Source organism: Malaclemys terrapin, chromosome 1 (assembly GCF_027887155.1).
Source record: "Malaclemys terrapin pileata isolate rMalTer1 chromosome 1, rMalTer1.hap1, whole genome shotgun sequence".
NCBI classification, from domain to species: domain Eukaryota; kingdom Metazoa; phylum Chordata; order Testudines; family Emydidae; genus Malaclemys; species Malaclemys terrapin.
In genome coordinates this window covers 108370073-108386334 of record NC_071505.1, presented here as the reverse complement: position 1 = coordinate 108386334, position 16262 = coordinate 108370073, and the positions used below count along the sequence as shown (strand labels likewise).

Below are 16262 nucleotides of genomic sequence, written 5' to 3'. Positions count from 1 at the left end.
TTCAACATTGGTGAGGCCTCATCTGGACTACTGTGTCCAGTTTTGGGCCCCACACTACAAGAAGGATGTGGAAAAACTGGAAAGAGTCCAGCGGAGGGCAACAAAAATGATTAGGGGGCTGGAGCACATGACTTATGAGGAGAGGTTGAGGGAACTGGGATTGTTTAGTCTGCAGAAGAGAAGAATGAGGGGGGATTTGATAGCTGCTTTCAAATATCTGAAAGGGGGTTCCAAAGAGGATGGATCTAGACTGTTCTCATTGGTAGCAGATGACAGAACAAGGAGTAATGGTCTCAAGTTGCAGTGGGGGAGGTTTAGGTTGGATATTAGGAAAAACTTTTTCACTAGGAGGGTGGTGAAGCACTGGAATGGGTTACCTAAGGAGGTAGTGGACTCTCCTTCCTTAGAGGTTTTTAAGGTCAGACTTGACAAAGCCTTGGCTGGGATGATTTAATTGGGAATTGGTCCTGCTTTGAGCAGGGGGTTGGACTAGATGACCTCCTGAGGTCTCTTCCAACCCTGATATTCTATGATTCTATGATCCACGGTACGCTCACATCTTGAATACTGAGTACAGATGTGGTCTCCTCATCTCAAAAAAGATATACTGGCATTAGAAAAAGTTCAGAAAAGGGCAACTAAAATGATTAGGGGTTTGGAACGGGTCCCATATGAGGAGAAATTAAAGAGGCTAGGACTTCTCAGCTTGGAAAAGAGGAGACTAAGGGGGGATATAATAGAGGTATATAAAATCATGAGTGGTGTGAAGAAAGTGAATAAAGAAAAGTTATTTATTTGTTCCTATAATATAAGAACTAGGGTCCACCAAATGAAATTAATGGGCAGCAGGTTTTAAACAAATAAAAGGAAGTTCTTCTTCACACAGCGCATAGTCAACCTGTGGAACTCCTTGCCTGAGGAGGTTGTGAAGGCTAGGACTATAACAGGGTTTAAAAGAGAACTAGATAAATTCATGGAGGTTAAGTCCATTAATGGCTATTAGCCAGGATGGGTAAGGAAGGGTGTCCCTAGCCTCTGTTTGACAGAGGGTGGAGATGGATGGCAGGAGAGAGATCACTTGATCATTACCTGTTAGATTCACTCCCTCTGGGAGGCCTGGCATTGGCCACTGTTGGTAGACAGGACACTGGGCTGGATGGACCTTTGGTCTGACCCAGTATGGCCATTCTTATGTTCTTATTGATGAAGATATTGTACAGAACCAGACCCAGAACTGATCCCTGTGGGACCTCTTTTGATGTGCCCTTCCTGGTGCTTGACTGTGAACCATTGATAACTACTCTCTGCGAATGGTTTTCTAATCAGTTATGCACCCACCTTATAGTAGCTCCATCTAGGTAGTATTTCCCTAGTTTGTTTATGAGAAGATCATGCGAGACAGTATCAAAAGCCTTACTAAAGTCAAGATATACCACATCTACCGCTCCCTCTCTATGCACAAGGCTTGTTACCCTGTCTAAGAAGCTATTAGGTTGGTTTGATATGATTTGTTCTTGATAAATCCATGCTGACTGTTACTTATCACCTTATTATCTTCTAGACGTTTGCAAATTGATTGCTCAATTATTTGCTCCATTATCTTTCTGGGTATTGAAGTTAAGCTGACTGGTCTGTAATTCCCCAAGTTGTTCTTATTCCCCCTTTTATAGATTGGCACTATATTTTCCCTTTCCCAGTCCTCTGAAATCTCTTCCGTTTTCCATGACTTTTCAAAGATAATCAATAATGGCTCAGATATCTCCTCAGTCAGCTCCTTGAGTATTCTAGGATGCATTTCATCAGGCCCTGGTGACTTGAAGAAATCTAACCTGTCTAAGTAATTTTTAACTTGTTCTTTCCCTATTTTAGCTTCTGATCCTACCTGGCATTCACTATGTTAAATGTCCAATCACTACTAACCTTTTCAGTGAAAACTAAAAGAAAAACGTCATTTAGCACTTCTGCCATTTCCACATTTTCTTGTTATTGTTTTTCTGCTCTGATTGAGTAATGGGCCTACCCTGTCCTTGGCCTGCCTCTTATTTCTAATGTATTTGTAGAATGTTTTCTTGTTGCTCTTTATGTCTCTAGCTAGTTTAATCTAATTTTGTGCCTTGACCCTTCTAATTTTGTCCCTAAATACTCGTGTTATTTGTTTATATTCATCATTTGTAATTTGATCTCGTTTCCACTTTTCGTAGGACTCTTTTTTGAATTTCAGATCATTGAAGATCTCCTGGTTAAGCCAGGGTGGTCACTTGCCGTACTTCCTATTTTTCCTATGCAGTGGGATAGTTTGCTCTTGTGCCCATTGAGGGGCTTATTCAAAACACAGTTTCAATGCAACAAACCCACTGTATGTGTGTATATGCAAATATATTACTGATAGAAATCTAAAGGCCATGCCTTGAAATTCCTATCATATCAGACATAATAGAGATTTTCATCTACCTGAACAGATCTGGTAACATTTTACTCTCACCCACAGATGGAAGGAGAAGAAAATAAAATAGCAAAATACATTTTAGCAACTGATATTTATTATTGACGGGGCGGGTAACAGCACATATTAAGACTGCCTGACCCTTCCCATTATAAGACCCTCTTTTTATTTGCTTTCAAACTTTAACCATTTGGGCTGAAATTTTCCATGCTGGATGTCTGCCTCAAGATGACTCTTTTTGGAAAAATTCAGCTAAAATGGTTCAGATGTTTTCAAGAACAAAACTAGTGAAAAATATATTTTTTGGCCCATGTTACAAATTTTGGATGATCTTTTCTTCGAAAAGCTGTAGCGCCCCCATGCTTTGTCGCAGGGACTTGAAATTTGGCACGGGGTTGCTTTTGTGTCAGGGATGTGCCTTGTGCTGTGCCCAAGAAAATCCTCCCACATTTGTCCAAGTTATAAGCCTCTGTAAAAACAGTTTGCACATGCTCAGAACATGCTGCTGCTTGTATCTGCAGAGGGCTGAGTAGGACTTTCCCTGCAATTGCAGCTTTGGGCTGCTGTGGGACAGGTTGAGGCTGGGCACTGGAACTGAGAGAAGGGAATTTATATCTCCTGTGCTCTCAGCGATTCCCCCCCACCTCCCCACACCCAAGCCCAGGTAATGTGGAGGAGGAAGTTGCCTGATTCAAATGCAGAGAGGACAAGAGCCAATCCTGGAGGAGGGATGCAGGTGAAGTAGATTGGGTCAAGGAGCCCGGAGGAAACATGACTGGAACTGGAGGCTGCCAGGGCAAGGGGAGAGGGGAACAACTGGGACTGGGAGCTGTGGGGTGGGAGGGAGGGGGGAGTGGCTGGGCAAGAAGGCAGGGGCTGGGATCTGGGGTGTGTGTGTGGAGACTGGAAGCCAGGACAGGGGGGAGGATTTTTATAGACGCATAGATTTTAACACCAGAAGTGACCATTGGATCATCTAGTCCAGGTTCGGCAACCTTTCAGAAGTGGTGTGCCGAGTCTTCATTTATTCACTCTGATTTAAGGTTTCGCGTGCCAGTAATACATTTTAACGTTTTTAGAAGGCCTCTTTCTATAAATCTTTAATATATAACTAAACTATTGTTGTATGTAAAGTAAATAAGATTTTTTAAATGTTTAAGAAGCTTCATTTAAAACTAAATTAAAATACAGACCGGACCAGTGGCCAGGACCCGGGCAGTGTGAGTGCCACTGAAAATCAGCTCGCGTGCTGCCTTTGGCACGTGTGCCATAGGTTGCCTACCCCTGATTTAGTCTGACCTCAAAGGAGACCAGCACTGGGAGAAAGAGAGGGAAAAGTGAGGGGGAGGGAGGGAGGGAGAGAAGAACCAAGAAAGGAGCTGGTGTGGGAGACTAGAACTGGGAACCAGTTGGGCAGGAGAAACGAAATGGAGGGAGGGGACAAATCTAATGAGAAGCTTGGAGGGACAGAGTTGGGTCTGACTGGGCAAAGAGACTGGGAGATAGAGCTGGTGGGAAACGGGAGCAGGGGGCACAGAGAGGAGGCTGGACGAGTAGCCCAGGGAAGGAGACTGGGGCTGGAAATCAGTGAGGATGGGGAATGGGGGGAGGGGAGAGGAAGGCAACTGAAGACTTGAGACGGGGGAAGAGACAGATCAGATAAGAGCCTGGAGGGGGTGAACTGAGACTGGATGGGCAAAGTACTGGTGGGTGGGAATGGCTGGGCAAAGCTGGGAAAGGCTAGAGGGAACAAAGCAGACTGGGTCAAGCTCAGAGAGAATGAGCAGAAGAGACTGTGCCCACTAGAGAACACTTCCTTCCAGAGAGGAACAGAACCCAAGATTCCTGAGTCTCACCATTCCTCTGCTGTCAGCAAATCTCTGCAAAACCCACTGACAAAGTGTGTGTTTCATTTCCCCCTATTCTTGGTCCACATCGAGGACAACAATATACTACTGCTATCAGTTACTCCATTAACTCAGATGGCGGAGCTCTGTTCTGTGGATGTAAAGTATCCAACAATGACAATGACCCAGGTGGGTGTCAATATGATGCCACATGACAGAATTTTTGTTTTTTTCAGTTTGCTTTAAAAAACAAAAAAACAAAAACACCTAGAAAATTACACACAAAAAGCTCTGTTAAAAGAACATCATTAAGGCTGCAAAGTCAATCACTCAAAAGTCAGGAAATGCCTGAATTAAGGCTGCCCTTTCAACCTTAATTTGCCCCCCTTTTTTGTACGCATTATGAGACAGTCTTTAATTGCATGGTCACAGGCTACTTTTTCCACAGGACCCCTGCTTTATTCAGTGCACAGGATGGACCTGCCCTAGGGATGAATGAGGACTGTAGAGAAAAGGAAATTGTTGTCTATTGTACCCTTGCCTTATTTGTTGCAAAAGTTGGAAGGTGTGTAGTGAATGAGGCAGGGGATTCTAGGACGACAAAGGACAAGCTCATAGTTAAGGCAGCTGAATGCTGCCGTGGGGAATTATATTCTAGTCCTGTCTCTGCCACAGAGTTCATATGTGATGCTGAAGTCACAGAAACTCAACTTTTCACAGATGGGCACTAATTGCGTGTTCTCATTTTCAGAGTGTCCAACTTAAGATCCTGGGATCTGATTTGCAGAAGCACTGAGCACTCTCAGTTGCAAGTGAAATCAATGGGAGCAGCATTTTGAACATATAAAGTGATATATGATGCTACGTTCTCTAAAAAATCAGATACTGAAAGTCTCAGATTCGGCACCCAAAATTAGTGGATACTTTTGACCTTAATCTCTTTGTGCCTCAGCTCCCCATATGTAAAATGGGGATAAAACCCACTCATGTCATAGGAGTATTTTGCAAAAAAAAAAAGTAAATATTTGTGAAGCACTCAGATATTATAGTGATGAGCGCAGTAGAAAAGTCCAGGAGGAAATTAATAATTCTGTCAAACAGGGTTTGAACAATGTGCAATAAGCAGGCCTAGGACCACGCATTGGGGAGAAAACAAAACACTGAACAGCTGTGCATTAAGTGAGGACCATGCACCCTGTGCATTGAGTGAGGCAGGGGTTTTGTGTAAAAACAGTACGTGATCATGTATTTAAAGACTGAATCATAATACAGATGAAGAAGGGGGATCGAATTAAGGTTGCCCAGACTACCTTAATTCTGGCACTTCCCAACTTTTGAGTGCTTGACTTTGCACCCTTAATAATGTTCTTTTAAATGCTGTGGTTTTTTGTATGTAATGTATTATATAGTTTGCCTATTATCACACTCTAGATGCACTATGTAATAGATCATGATTTCTCTATAACTTCAATAACTTGGAAAGCTTTCAAATTACATTAAAAAAGTTCACATTGTACTAACATAACCTCAAATCAGCTCAATCAAATTACTATCTCAAAGTGGGTTTGCTATACTGAAGCAATTTATTCTAGAATACACCAGCTGTCATACCCAGATATTCACAGAATTACATTTTTTTTAAAATAGATATATGATAGGGATGGGACAGATCCGGGATGCAACCCCATGCTCTGGATGTCCCTAAACCTTCAGCTGCCAGAATCTGGGACAGGATGACAGAGGATGGATCACTTGAAATTGCCCTGTTCTGTTCATTCCCTCTGAAGCATCTGGCATTGACCACCGTCAGAAGACAGGATGCTGGGCTGGATGGACCATTGGTCCGACCCAGAATGGCCGTTCTCATGTATTGGTGAGAGAGTTTTTATTGTATTCAGAGGAGAATTAGACATGTCAAAAGGTAACATCAATGCATCGTGCACAGAAGGAATGAGCTACCCAAGTCTAAATGTTACTGGTTACCTGTTCAGCCAACAGGGAAGCAAGGCTTGAGTAAGCATCTGCAAACTCTGGACCGTATTTAATGGAATCTCTCAATAAGAACACAGCTTCCTCTTTCTTCCCTTGGGACCTGCAAGTCATAAAAGAAACAAAGTTCTTTTAACAACATGTTTAGGTCACCTATTGATTAAATACTTTAAAGAGACTTGAAAGTCCCTGTCTTGTTCTTTTCAACAAAGACTAACTAATTAACTCTGGCTTCTAGCCACAGTCTCAGTAACCAGAATCTCCCAAGGCAATATAGAATTCCATAGCCTCTCTGTCAGCGGGAGGAGAAGTGAAGAACTGAAGTTATCGGCTACATGGTAAGTTTGTACCTTGGCACCTGCAGATTCCTTGTATGGATTTCTATAGCTTGCTGGGAAATATACAAGTTCAACACAAAGATTCTTCTCCGCCTACAGCACTTCTCTATATATTTGGGGTGGGGGGAGGCAGGGGAGAAGGGGGGAGACAACTCGTACGTGCCGTTGGGGGTGGGGGGGCAGAATGAGGGCAGTGACTTCACAAGATGTTACTGAGCACGCTCAGTCTGTGTGAGCAGCAAAAGTGGGGGCACATGACCCCGCATGCCCCCCCCCCCCCAAAACACGTTGCCTTTAGTAGGGCCTGTTTTCACAGTAATTGCTGACATCAACTGGACAAACCTACCAGGAAACTCTCCGAGGGATTTGAGAAGAGATAAGAGAATCCCTTTAAGAAATGGAAATATAGGGTCTCACCTCTGCAACAGCCCTTCACTGGCAACTCCTGCAGCATTCCAGCTCTGGAGTTGGCAGGGAGGGGCATGAGAGTTGGCTGAGCTCCTCTGGTTATTCCCCTTTTGACGGGTGTGGAGTAAACCAAAATACAGCATGATGTTTTGTTAATCTGTGCTGTTTCCCCTTCCATGGTATAAAATCGCCTTCTCTCTTTAGGTGGGGTGGCCAGGGAAGGTTCTAGAACCAGCCATGATTGAGGAAGCCACGCAAAACACGACTTTGACTCTTCAGGAGTCAGCTCTATAAGGGCCAATAAGCCAGTGAGGCCATGTGGTAGAGGGGAGGCAAGAGGCATCCACTCAGATATCCTTTACATCATGTGTATGTCTCAAGATCTTTAGGTTAAGGGAACCCAACCTCTGGTTTCTTCCGTGGGAGCAGAAAATCTGCCCACTATGGGCAAAAATATTCCCGGAAATTCTGAGAGTTTCAACTCACAGCGTCTCCTCTCTCTGATGCAGGTTACTCTCATATAAGGCAGTTTGGAGCCAACAGGATTTTCCTTAATGGATCAGATCTTTGGCTCCATTACTGTGGTAGTCTGTCTTACAGTGGTGGCCATTATCTGATGCTTCAGATGAAGGCAAAACAGATAAGTCATAATGCAGATAGCCAACCCTGCAGTACTCTACATGGCATGAAAACATTTCACTCTGTCTACACAGTGATCAGTACATGCCATATTCTCAACTTGCAAAACTACAAACATAATTGTTTATAAAATTATGGAACTCCAGCCACATTTGTCTTTAATTCTGGAGTCTATGAAGAGGACAAATCTGTGAAACTCTGACTCATCCAGCAGAACCCTGGTCATGAGTTAGATACAAGTCAAAGGCAAGCTAATGAAAATTTCATCAGAGCACAATGAACTACCCCTGACATGGGATTCTCCCACAGAAGCCATTAGGAAGTCACTTGCCTTATGGGAAGAAATGTCTAGGGTTAGAACAGTGGGCTGCTAGTCAGGACTCTTGGGATCTATTCCCATGTCTGTCGCTGACTCACCTGGAATAGGTCACTTATGGGAAACCTCTCTCTGCTTCTGTTTCCCCCATCCACAAAATGGGGACAATAAAACTTACATACTCCATAAGGGCTTTATGAACCTTAAAGTTGTTTGTGCTTTGAGATCCTTAGGGTTATATGGGCACAGTGTCACGATTTAATTAAACAACGTATACATTTTAAGTGGAATATATTTTCATGTTTTTGACGGCCCAATATAACTAACTCCATTCTCAAGCATCTTGACCACTGCTGGGCTGGGGAGAGTCCCTGACTCTGCTCCTAAGCAGGGCATGGCCAGAGATGGTTGTGGAAAGCCTAATGTTGCAGTGGAGGGGTTTATTGTATTTCTCACCTTGGAAAAGGGAGCAGCTTCCCTGGGTGAGTGCTATGGATGTTTATATGGACTGAGCCAACAAGCTTTCTTTGTGTTGGGTGCACCAAGTAATATGAACATCATAGCCTTTGAAAAGAAACAAAGGACTCTGAAGTATGGGAAATATGTGAAAAGCTTGCAACCTTAGCCTTGGATTTCATCTGGGCGACATGGCCAAGAAAACAAATCTTGTTTATAAGGTGCAAATTTCAGCTGATAGTATTTGTGGCTTTTCAGATTTTTTCCCCTTTCTAGTTATATAACTGAGAGAATATTTTCCCTGTGCTTTAAGTTAAGTAAAAACAGTTGGGCTAGTCTTTTCCTTCTTAAAGTGGTACTCAATCTAAATTACCCAAATAAGCAAAACCAAATAAAGAACCACTTTCCCTCTCACTAATTAAAGGCTAGGTAGTTTGTCAATTTAGAAAACTTTTGGATTCTTTGGCTGGAGTTTCATGACACATTTATATAAATTGAAAACAGACGACTGCTTTGTAAAGTTATCAACGGTTTGGCAGGAATGTAGGAAATGCCAGATACAGAAATAAAAGGATTAAGTGATCCACTTGACAGCAGTAAAAAGTCCCCATTAACCGCAAGCATGCACTCTTAATTACTCTTTTTTTCTGAATAGCCCTCTTTTGTTTGATCCCAGAACAATGCGTCTCCTTAAAGGGGAGGCGGAAAAGATTACAGAATCTTTTTATTGTGACAGACCGAATTATATTAAAAGAACAGATACAACAACCTCTAACAGGGCTCAACCCTGCAAGAAGCAGAGTACTCTGGCCCCGATGTAGCCAAGCATTTACACCTGCTTAACTTTAAGCACATGAGTAGAAAGTCAATGATGTGCTGAAATGCTTTCCTGGCTCAAAGCCAAAGTGCTCAGCCTCTTACAGGATGGAGGCCATATGAGTTTTTTAATTTTAAAAATGATTTGTTTAATCTCATGTTGTACGGTGCAAAGGGAGGAGTTTTTGATATGCTTATTTTCTACACATTCGTTATCTATCACGGCAAAAGCCTGATGAATGGACACCTTCACTGCTATACAGAGAGGGTGAAATTCATCCCACACAGCGGCCGAGGTACCATGTAAACCCATAAGATCGAGGGTAAGTGATTCATAGGGCCTTGTGAGGGGTCTCTGCACTGGGATAAATTTCACCGGCAGAGAAAAGAATAGCAGAGGGTTTGGTTTTCTATAGCACTTTTTACTTTCAAAATATCCCAAATGACTTTATAAAGTAAAGCATTAGATACTGGTAGAACAATGTCTGCACAAACATTGGATCCATTGTGCGCTCAGTAGGGGCTCTCACACAACCTTAACAGAGTAACCGGTTTTCCTCCATAGAAAATATACCAGCCAAGCCACAGAGGTTATCCTCTTCTCACCAACAAAATGCCACGGAATCTTTTAACTTCTACTTGGATAGCTACCAAAAGCCAGGAGAAAGGATCTTGGTTTAGCATCCTAAGCAAAAGACATTTACTGTCTCTAGCTGTCCTCATCTGTAAATAAATAACTAAACAAATTGGACGATGTGTGTTAAAATGAATATGGACAACTTACTCCTTTGGCATCCATCTACAATACAGAATCTTCCTGTTTCCAGTTTTAAAATAGCTATATTTTTCTGAAAGGGGTAAAACTATGTACACAGTAGTGTAGCCAACAAGTAATATATGAAACTTGGTTCAAGAAGCATGGTTATAGTGTCAGCACTATGTATAATGTAGAGTTTCAAATCAGAGACCCTACCCAAACTCTGGACTGATGTCCCTAAGAGGTAGCAGCATTTTGTTTGGTTGTTTGTTGGGAAGAGGAAATGTTTTAGTCTCCAAAAGGTATTAATATTGCAAAGTTTCTGATGAGTTTAACTTTTCCATGATACTCTCTGCCTCTTTCAGACAAACACACAGAGCTATTTCAGCACATTCACACCTATGACCCACAGTCTGAATCTGAGAAGTTCAGAAGAGAGGGCAGACTGATATCTCTCCCTCCTCAGGATAGGTGGTCTTGGCAAACCTGGGCTAAATCATTGCAATAACTGTACTAGACATCTTGTATGCTCCTCTATGTACTGTGTAGTCTGACCTGGGAATAAACATTAGATTTCAGTTAACAGGCCTCAAGGCATTCAATCTTTTCTTTGAAAGTGTAGCCATAACATACTTACAGTGCACAGAGTATGGAAGTGTTTATTAGACAGAAGTGCCGTACTGCCTGTTATAAATCCTTACATTTGAAGGGATACAGCAAAGAGGACAATCTCTCCTATTCTTCCTGCTGCAACAAACTCAGGTTATGTGTGCACACGTGTGTTCATGCATATTCACTTCTCTGATATATTTACCAATTTTTTATATCCTTTTTTATCTGAATTCTTCATAAAATCTGTATAAGAAATTCTGGTATGAATAATCCATACATATTATTTTGATTTTTCAAGTTATATCGCACCAGTTCTGAATCCATAGACACGAGTTAAATATTTACATGATGCAGAGCTTTAAAAGAAATATTGAGCACAAAGGAAGAGGCATTTTGAGCTACAAAAGGATGGGGATGTGATTTTTTCATTGGAGGGGAGTCTATTAGTGATTGCTTTTTTACTGAGAAAGCTGTTTGCACAGTTTAGCTAGCCTCTGTCTAATATTTATACAAGGCAAGAAAATGATGCCATTCAAGTTTCTTTTAGAGTATGTAAACAAAACCAGGGGTTCATTAACTCATTGTTATCATGCAGTGCTTCCTGTGAAAATTCATCTTCTGGCCAAAACGGAAAATGGAAAGTTTTTTTTTAAATGGGACTACTGTGAAAAACCAAAAGATTCCATCTTGTGGATTCCAAAACAAATTTACTCAAGTCCAGGTCACTAGGAACAGCTGGAAATAACCTGTTTATCCAGACAAAGGGGAAAGGGAGGCAGATTCCCACATGTTAACAGCAAATTTATTCCTCCAAAATGCTGAAGTTCCCTTTTCTCAAAACTCCAGCGGGAGTGCAATCTAATGAAGTGCACAGCAGGATTCCTCCAAAACAAGTAGATATAAACTTAAGGAACTCTGCAGAATTGACTCGGACTTCCCCCAGAATCATTTTTCAAATGTCCTAGTGTAAATAATACTATTAACGGCCATGTTTTAAATATTGCAGGCCTGGTTCTCCACCGATCTTCCCTGGTGTAGTCATTTATGCCTGTGCACAGTGGGCAGAAAATGTTATCAAATCTGAGTTCTCCATTATACCAGTGGCAGAGTTTTGTACCCACTTTGCACAGGTTTAAATGTCTGTACTTCGTGCAAGGCAGCAGAGAATCAGTCTGTGTATCTAAGTGCAACTTTATTACAGGCTGCAATATCTCTAAGGCTATGGTCTTAGTAATAATTGTCTTTTTATAGCACTTCTTAACCTGAAGGATTCAAAAGCACTTTACAGAACTCACACAGCCACTGCTTTAAAGCAGCTGCCTTTGGTATGGAACACAGCACCTGTTTAACAGCCGCACAGTGCAATGGTTTTTAAGAGGGGACGTGAACCACAACAGAAAGAATGTAATTACCCATGTTAGAACTTGGTCAGGATATAGGAGATAATGGGCTGACTTAGGGCATTTGAGGGTGTGGGGGCAAATGTGGCTTTATGCACCCCCTTGATCTTAGAGGCTGATTTGCGTGTCTCTATGTTAGGATGTTTAGGAATGGTCCCCACTAATTGGGGATCAGAGAAGTTCAGGAGCACTTCAGCCAACTGTAATGAATAATGCAAGAACTGTTTTTGCCTTTTGGATCAAATTTGTGCTTTCTGTGGTTCTATATAATATTGACCTACTCTTTTATTTCTCAGGAATGACTTGTTCTCCATATATCAGTCCAAACCAATGGCACTGACTGGTAAGGTTATCCTAGTGAATTCTCCATTACCAATAATGTGTAGCCGGTACAAGGCAGAATTTAAGTACTGTAGCCTTTTGTTACCTTTGATACAGAGCCTTATTCAAAGAAACATTTAGAACAGTACAGCTAAAATACATTTTGGTAAGATGATGTTGTTTTGTAACCAACCCAATACTAAGACCAGGTCTACACTAGAAAAGGTTTGCTGGCATAGCTATACTGGCAAACCCTCAGACTGTAGATGCAACTTACACGGAGAAAAAAAATAATGCTTTTGCCACTATAGTTTATACTGGTTCCCCAAGTGACACAAGCTATACTGACAAAAGCACTTTTCTGCTAGTATAAACAACAGCCACACCAGAGCTTTTGCTGGTATAGAAATGCTGTTAAAAAAGAGTCACACTATTAACTGACGTTACTATATTAGCAAAAGTTTCTAGTGTTGGCCTCTTGGTTCCTAGCCTGTGTTCTAACGTGTCGGAGAAAAACACACACAGTTCTCACTCTCTTTTTGGGTTATGTAAAACAAGGGGCCAGACTCTGAGCTGTGGCTGAGGAGCATTTGGTGCAACAAATGGGGCAAAAAATGGCCTTAAGCCAACTTTGCTCCCTTGATTCTGGATTCCCAGTTCCCTGGTGCAATTTAGAACAGCCTAGGGGCTGTATTAAGTTGTACAAGCGCCTGATAGCCCTACTGAGCTGCCCCAGCAGCCAAGGATGTCCCAACCATGCCTCCTCCCACCAGTCATGTCCCCCACAACTTGCTGACCACAAGGATGGGAGTGGGGGGACTGAGTGACATACAGATCACGACTGTCACTCTGTCACCAGAGGATCCTGCTGATGGATGGAGACACTGGGTTTTGAGCACCTCTAGGCCAGCAGGCTGATGTAAAGGCGTCTTAACGGAGCTGAGGATCTGGCCTAATATCGCTAACTTTCTTTCTTTGGCTAGCTTCTTTGCAAGACTGTCTGAGTCAAAGGGGTGTGTCTTCCCAAAAAGTAAACTTGCAGCTAGCAAAAAAAGTAACAAACAGCACATCACAACCAAAAAACAGCCACCACCCTTGCCCTAAAACCCAAAGAGGTCCTGCCTGCTGGTGAGAACTTAACATCACTCTTCATTACCATTGGGTAGACAATCTGCTGCTGTAACAGGGCAGTAGGGAGAGGAGGGGGGAAGTATTTTAATTTTATTGAAGCCATTTGACCTCAATGTTAAACTTACTTGAGCAGATTTCCAAGATTGAAGAGAGCTCGATTATGCTGTGGGTTTAACTGAAGAGCTCTTCTATAGTATTCCTTTGCTTCCACCAAGTCTTTGGTCAACGTGCCGAGGTTGTTCAGAGCACTCGCATGACGAGGATACAGTCTGGGAAAGGGGACATTTCAAATCACAGTCATTCAGATACTGACAAACAAAGCTATCAGCTTTAATACTCTCTCTTCCCAACACCAGACGAATCTATTGCAGTTATTCTTCTTTCTGTAAGTGAAAATAAACCTCTGAACCATGCTGATGTATTTCTCCTCCCCTGCAGCAGCTGAGAAAGAATTGGGAGTCTTGGAGCAAAAACATCATGTGCAAGATAGTCATTCTAAAGAAGGGATGGGGGGAAATGTGCTCAGTCTCCAGAAAAAAATGCAAATCAGACCTATTCTTATAGATCTCCTGGCAGTTGGGGTGAAGGAGGATGTTTATTACATGGCTTGTCCTCCTAGCAGAAGACAAGGGTGGTTACAGCTGGTCAAAATTTTTCATTAGAATTTTTTTTTGACACATTTTTTCCCATCAAAATGGAAATTTCCATGGGAAACATTCATTTCTGATTTTTTCCCCATTTGTTTCCATCAAAAACCAAAAGAAACCCCTTTCTAACATTTTTCCATTTTCACCAATAAAAGTTGAAATAAAACTCCGGGGCAATCTCAATTTCAAAACAAAACACTTCATTGGAGTCATTTCCCACTTACAAAATCAGCTGTAGAAGAACATTATCCAGACAAAACAAAATGATCAAACTTTGGAAATACGCTTTTACAGTTGCCCGTGAGTATGAATTCTCCTTAACGTCTAGTTAATATATAAACTGAATGGTAAAAAATTAGCGGTTCAAAATAGAGCCTTAACTCAGCCTTTCTGTGTTGCAATAATATTGCACAACATGTCAAATTCATCTGTGGTGTAATTCCACTGAATTCACAGCAGTTTGTGGTCCAACACCAATCTCAACTCTCAATTGAAATTGGGCTCCTAAGTCAGTATTTTGGTTTGTTTGTTTCCCTAAAAAGTGAGAAATGAAGTGGTCAAAAGAGAGATCTGAAATGCAAGTTCCTAGACAGAGAAGATGATGAAGGTGTAAGTTTATTATTATTATTATGAAATAAACAAACACCCAGAGGCCCCAATCAACTTCAGGGCCCTATTGTGCTGGGCACAGTTCTTCCATCTCTGACTATTTTTTCTGCCTACCTCCTCTCACCTTTTTGCCTGAATTCATAAGAATCTGATTCGGGAGCTTTAATCCAGATAAACTGAAGTTTAGTTTAAACAATGCACAGCTGCTACTCCAGCCCTGCCCTCTCTAGTTCTTTCACAACTGATTTTGCTATTGGGGTATCACTTATGAACCAGGGTTTTCATATTTCAAGTTCCCAAATAGAGGACGCTGCTGGAGGGAGGGTGAGCGGGAAAGGAGAAGGTACAGCAATACCATACCATGCCACCCTTACTTCTGCGCTGCTGCTGGCAGTGGTGCTGCCTTCAGAGCTGGGTGGCTTGCCAGCAGACACCGCTCTCCAGCCACCCAGCTCAATATCACAGACATTTGTTCATGTTTCAAAAATTCTCCTGGATGGAGATCAGAGAACCCAAAAAGAGATAATATCAGGGAAAACTCGGACATATGGTAACCCTCTTATGAACCCTAAGGAGGAAGGATAGTCCAAGGGTGAGGATGCTGGCCTGGGACCCAGCTCGAATTCTAAGTTCCACCACAGACTTCCAACATGACCTTGGGCACAGTGGTTAGTCTCTTTGTGACTTAGGCCTGGTCTACACTACGGGTTTAGGTCGACTTTAGCAGCGTTAAACCGAATTAAGCCTGGACACGTCCACACAACGAAGCCCTTTCTTTCGACTTAAAGGGCCCTTTAAACCGGTTTCTTTACACCACCTCCGACGAGGGGATTAGCGATAAAACCGGCCTTTGCGGGTCGGAATTGGGGTAGTGTGGATGGAATTCAATGTTATTGGCCTCCGGGAGCTATCCCACAGTGCTTCATTGTGACCGCTCTGGACAGCGCTCTCAACTCAGATGCACTGACCAGGTAGACAGGAAAAGAGCCGCGAAGGTTTGAATTTCATTTCCTGTTTGCCCAGAGTGGAGAGCACAGGTGACCACGCAGAGCTCATCAGCACAGGTAACCGTCATGGAGTCCTCCCAGGATCGCAAAAGAGCTCCAGCATGGACCGAACGGGAGGTACGAGATCTGCTCGCCATATGGGGAGATGAAGCAGTGATAGCTGAACTCCGTAGCAGTAAAAGAAATGGAAAAGTATTAGAAAAGATCTCCAAGGCCATGAAGGACCGAGGCCATAACAGGGACACACAGCAGTGCCGCGTGAAAATTAAGGAGCTACGGCAAGCTTACCACAAAGCCAGAGAAGCAAACGGAAGGTCCGGGGCAGAGCCGCAAACTTGCCGCTACTACGCGGAGCTGCATGTGATCCTAGGGGGTGCAGCCACCACTACCCCAACCGTGTGCTATGACTCTCTCACTGGAGAAACACACAGGGAAGATGGTTCGGGGAACGAGGAAGATGAGGATGGAGGTACTGTAGGTAGCTCACAGCAGCAAGGAAGCGGAGAAACCGGTTTCCCCAACAGCC

The 16262-nt window shown here is 42.7% G+C and overlaps 1 protein-coding gene across 3 annotated transcripts in view; it reads right to left on the bottom strand.

Annotated features, from left to right (window-relative positions):
• The window catches only part of TMTC1 (transmembrane O-mannosyltransferase targeting cadherins 1), a 213673-nt gene that overhangs the window by 23195 nt on the left and 174216 nt on the right, over positions 1–16262 (bottom strand). For all 3 annotated transcript variants that reach the window (XM_054034732.1, XM_054034741.1, XM_054034751.1), the window contains 2 exons: positions 13599–13742; positions 6274–6382 (listed from right to left, as the gene is read on the bottom strand). In XM_054034732.1, the coding sequence (XP_053890707.1) occupies positions 6274–6382; positions 13599–13742 (253 nt within the window). The remainder of the gene's footprint in view (positions 1–6273; positions 6383–13598; positions 13743–16262) is intronic.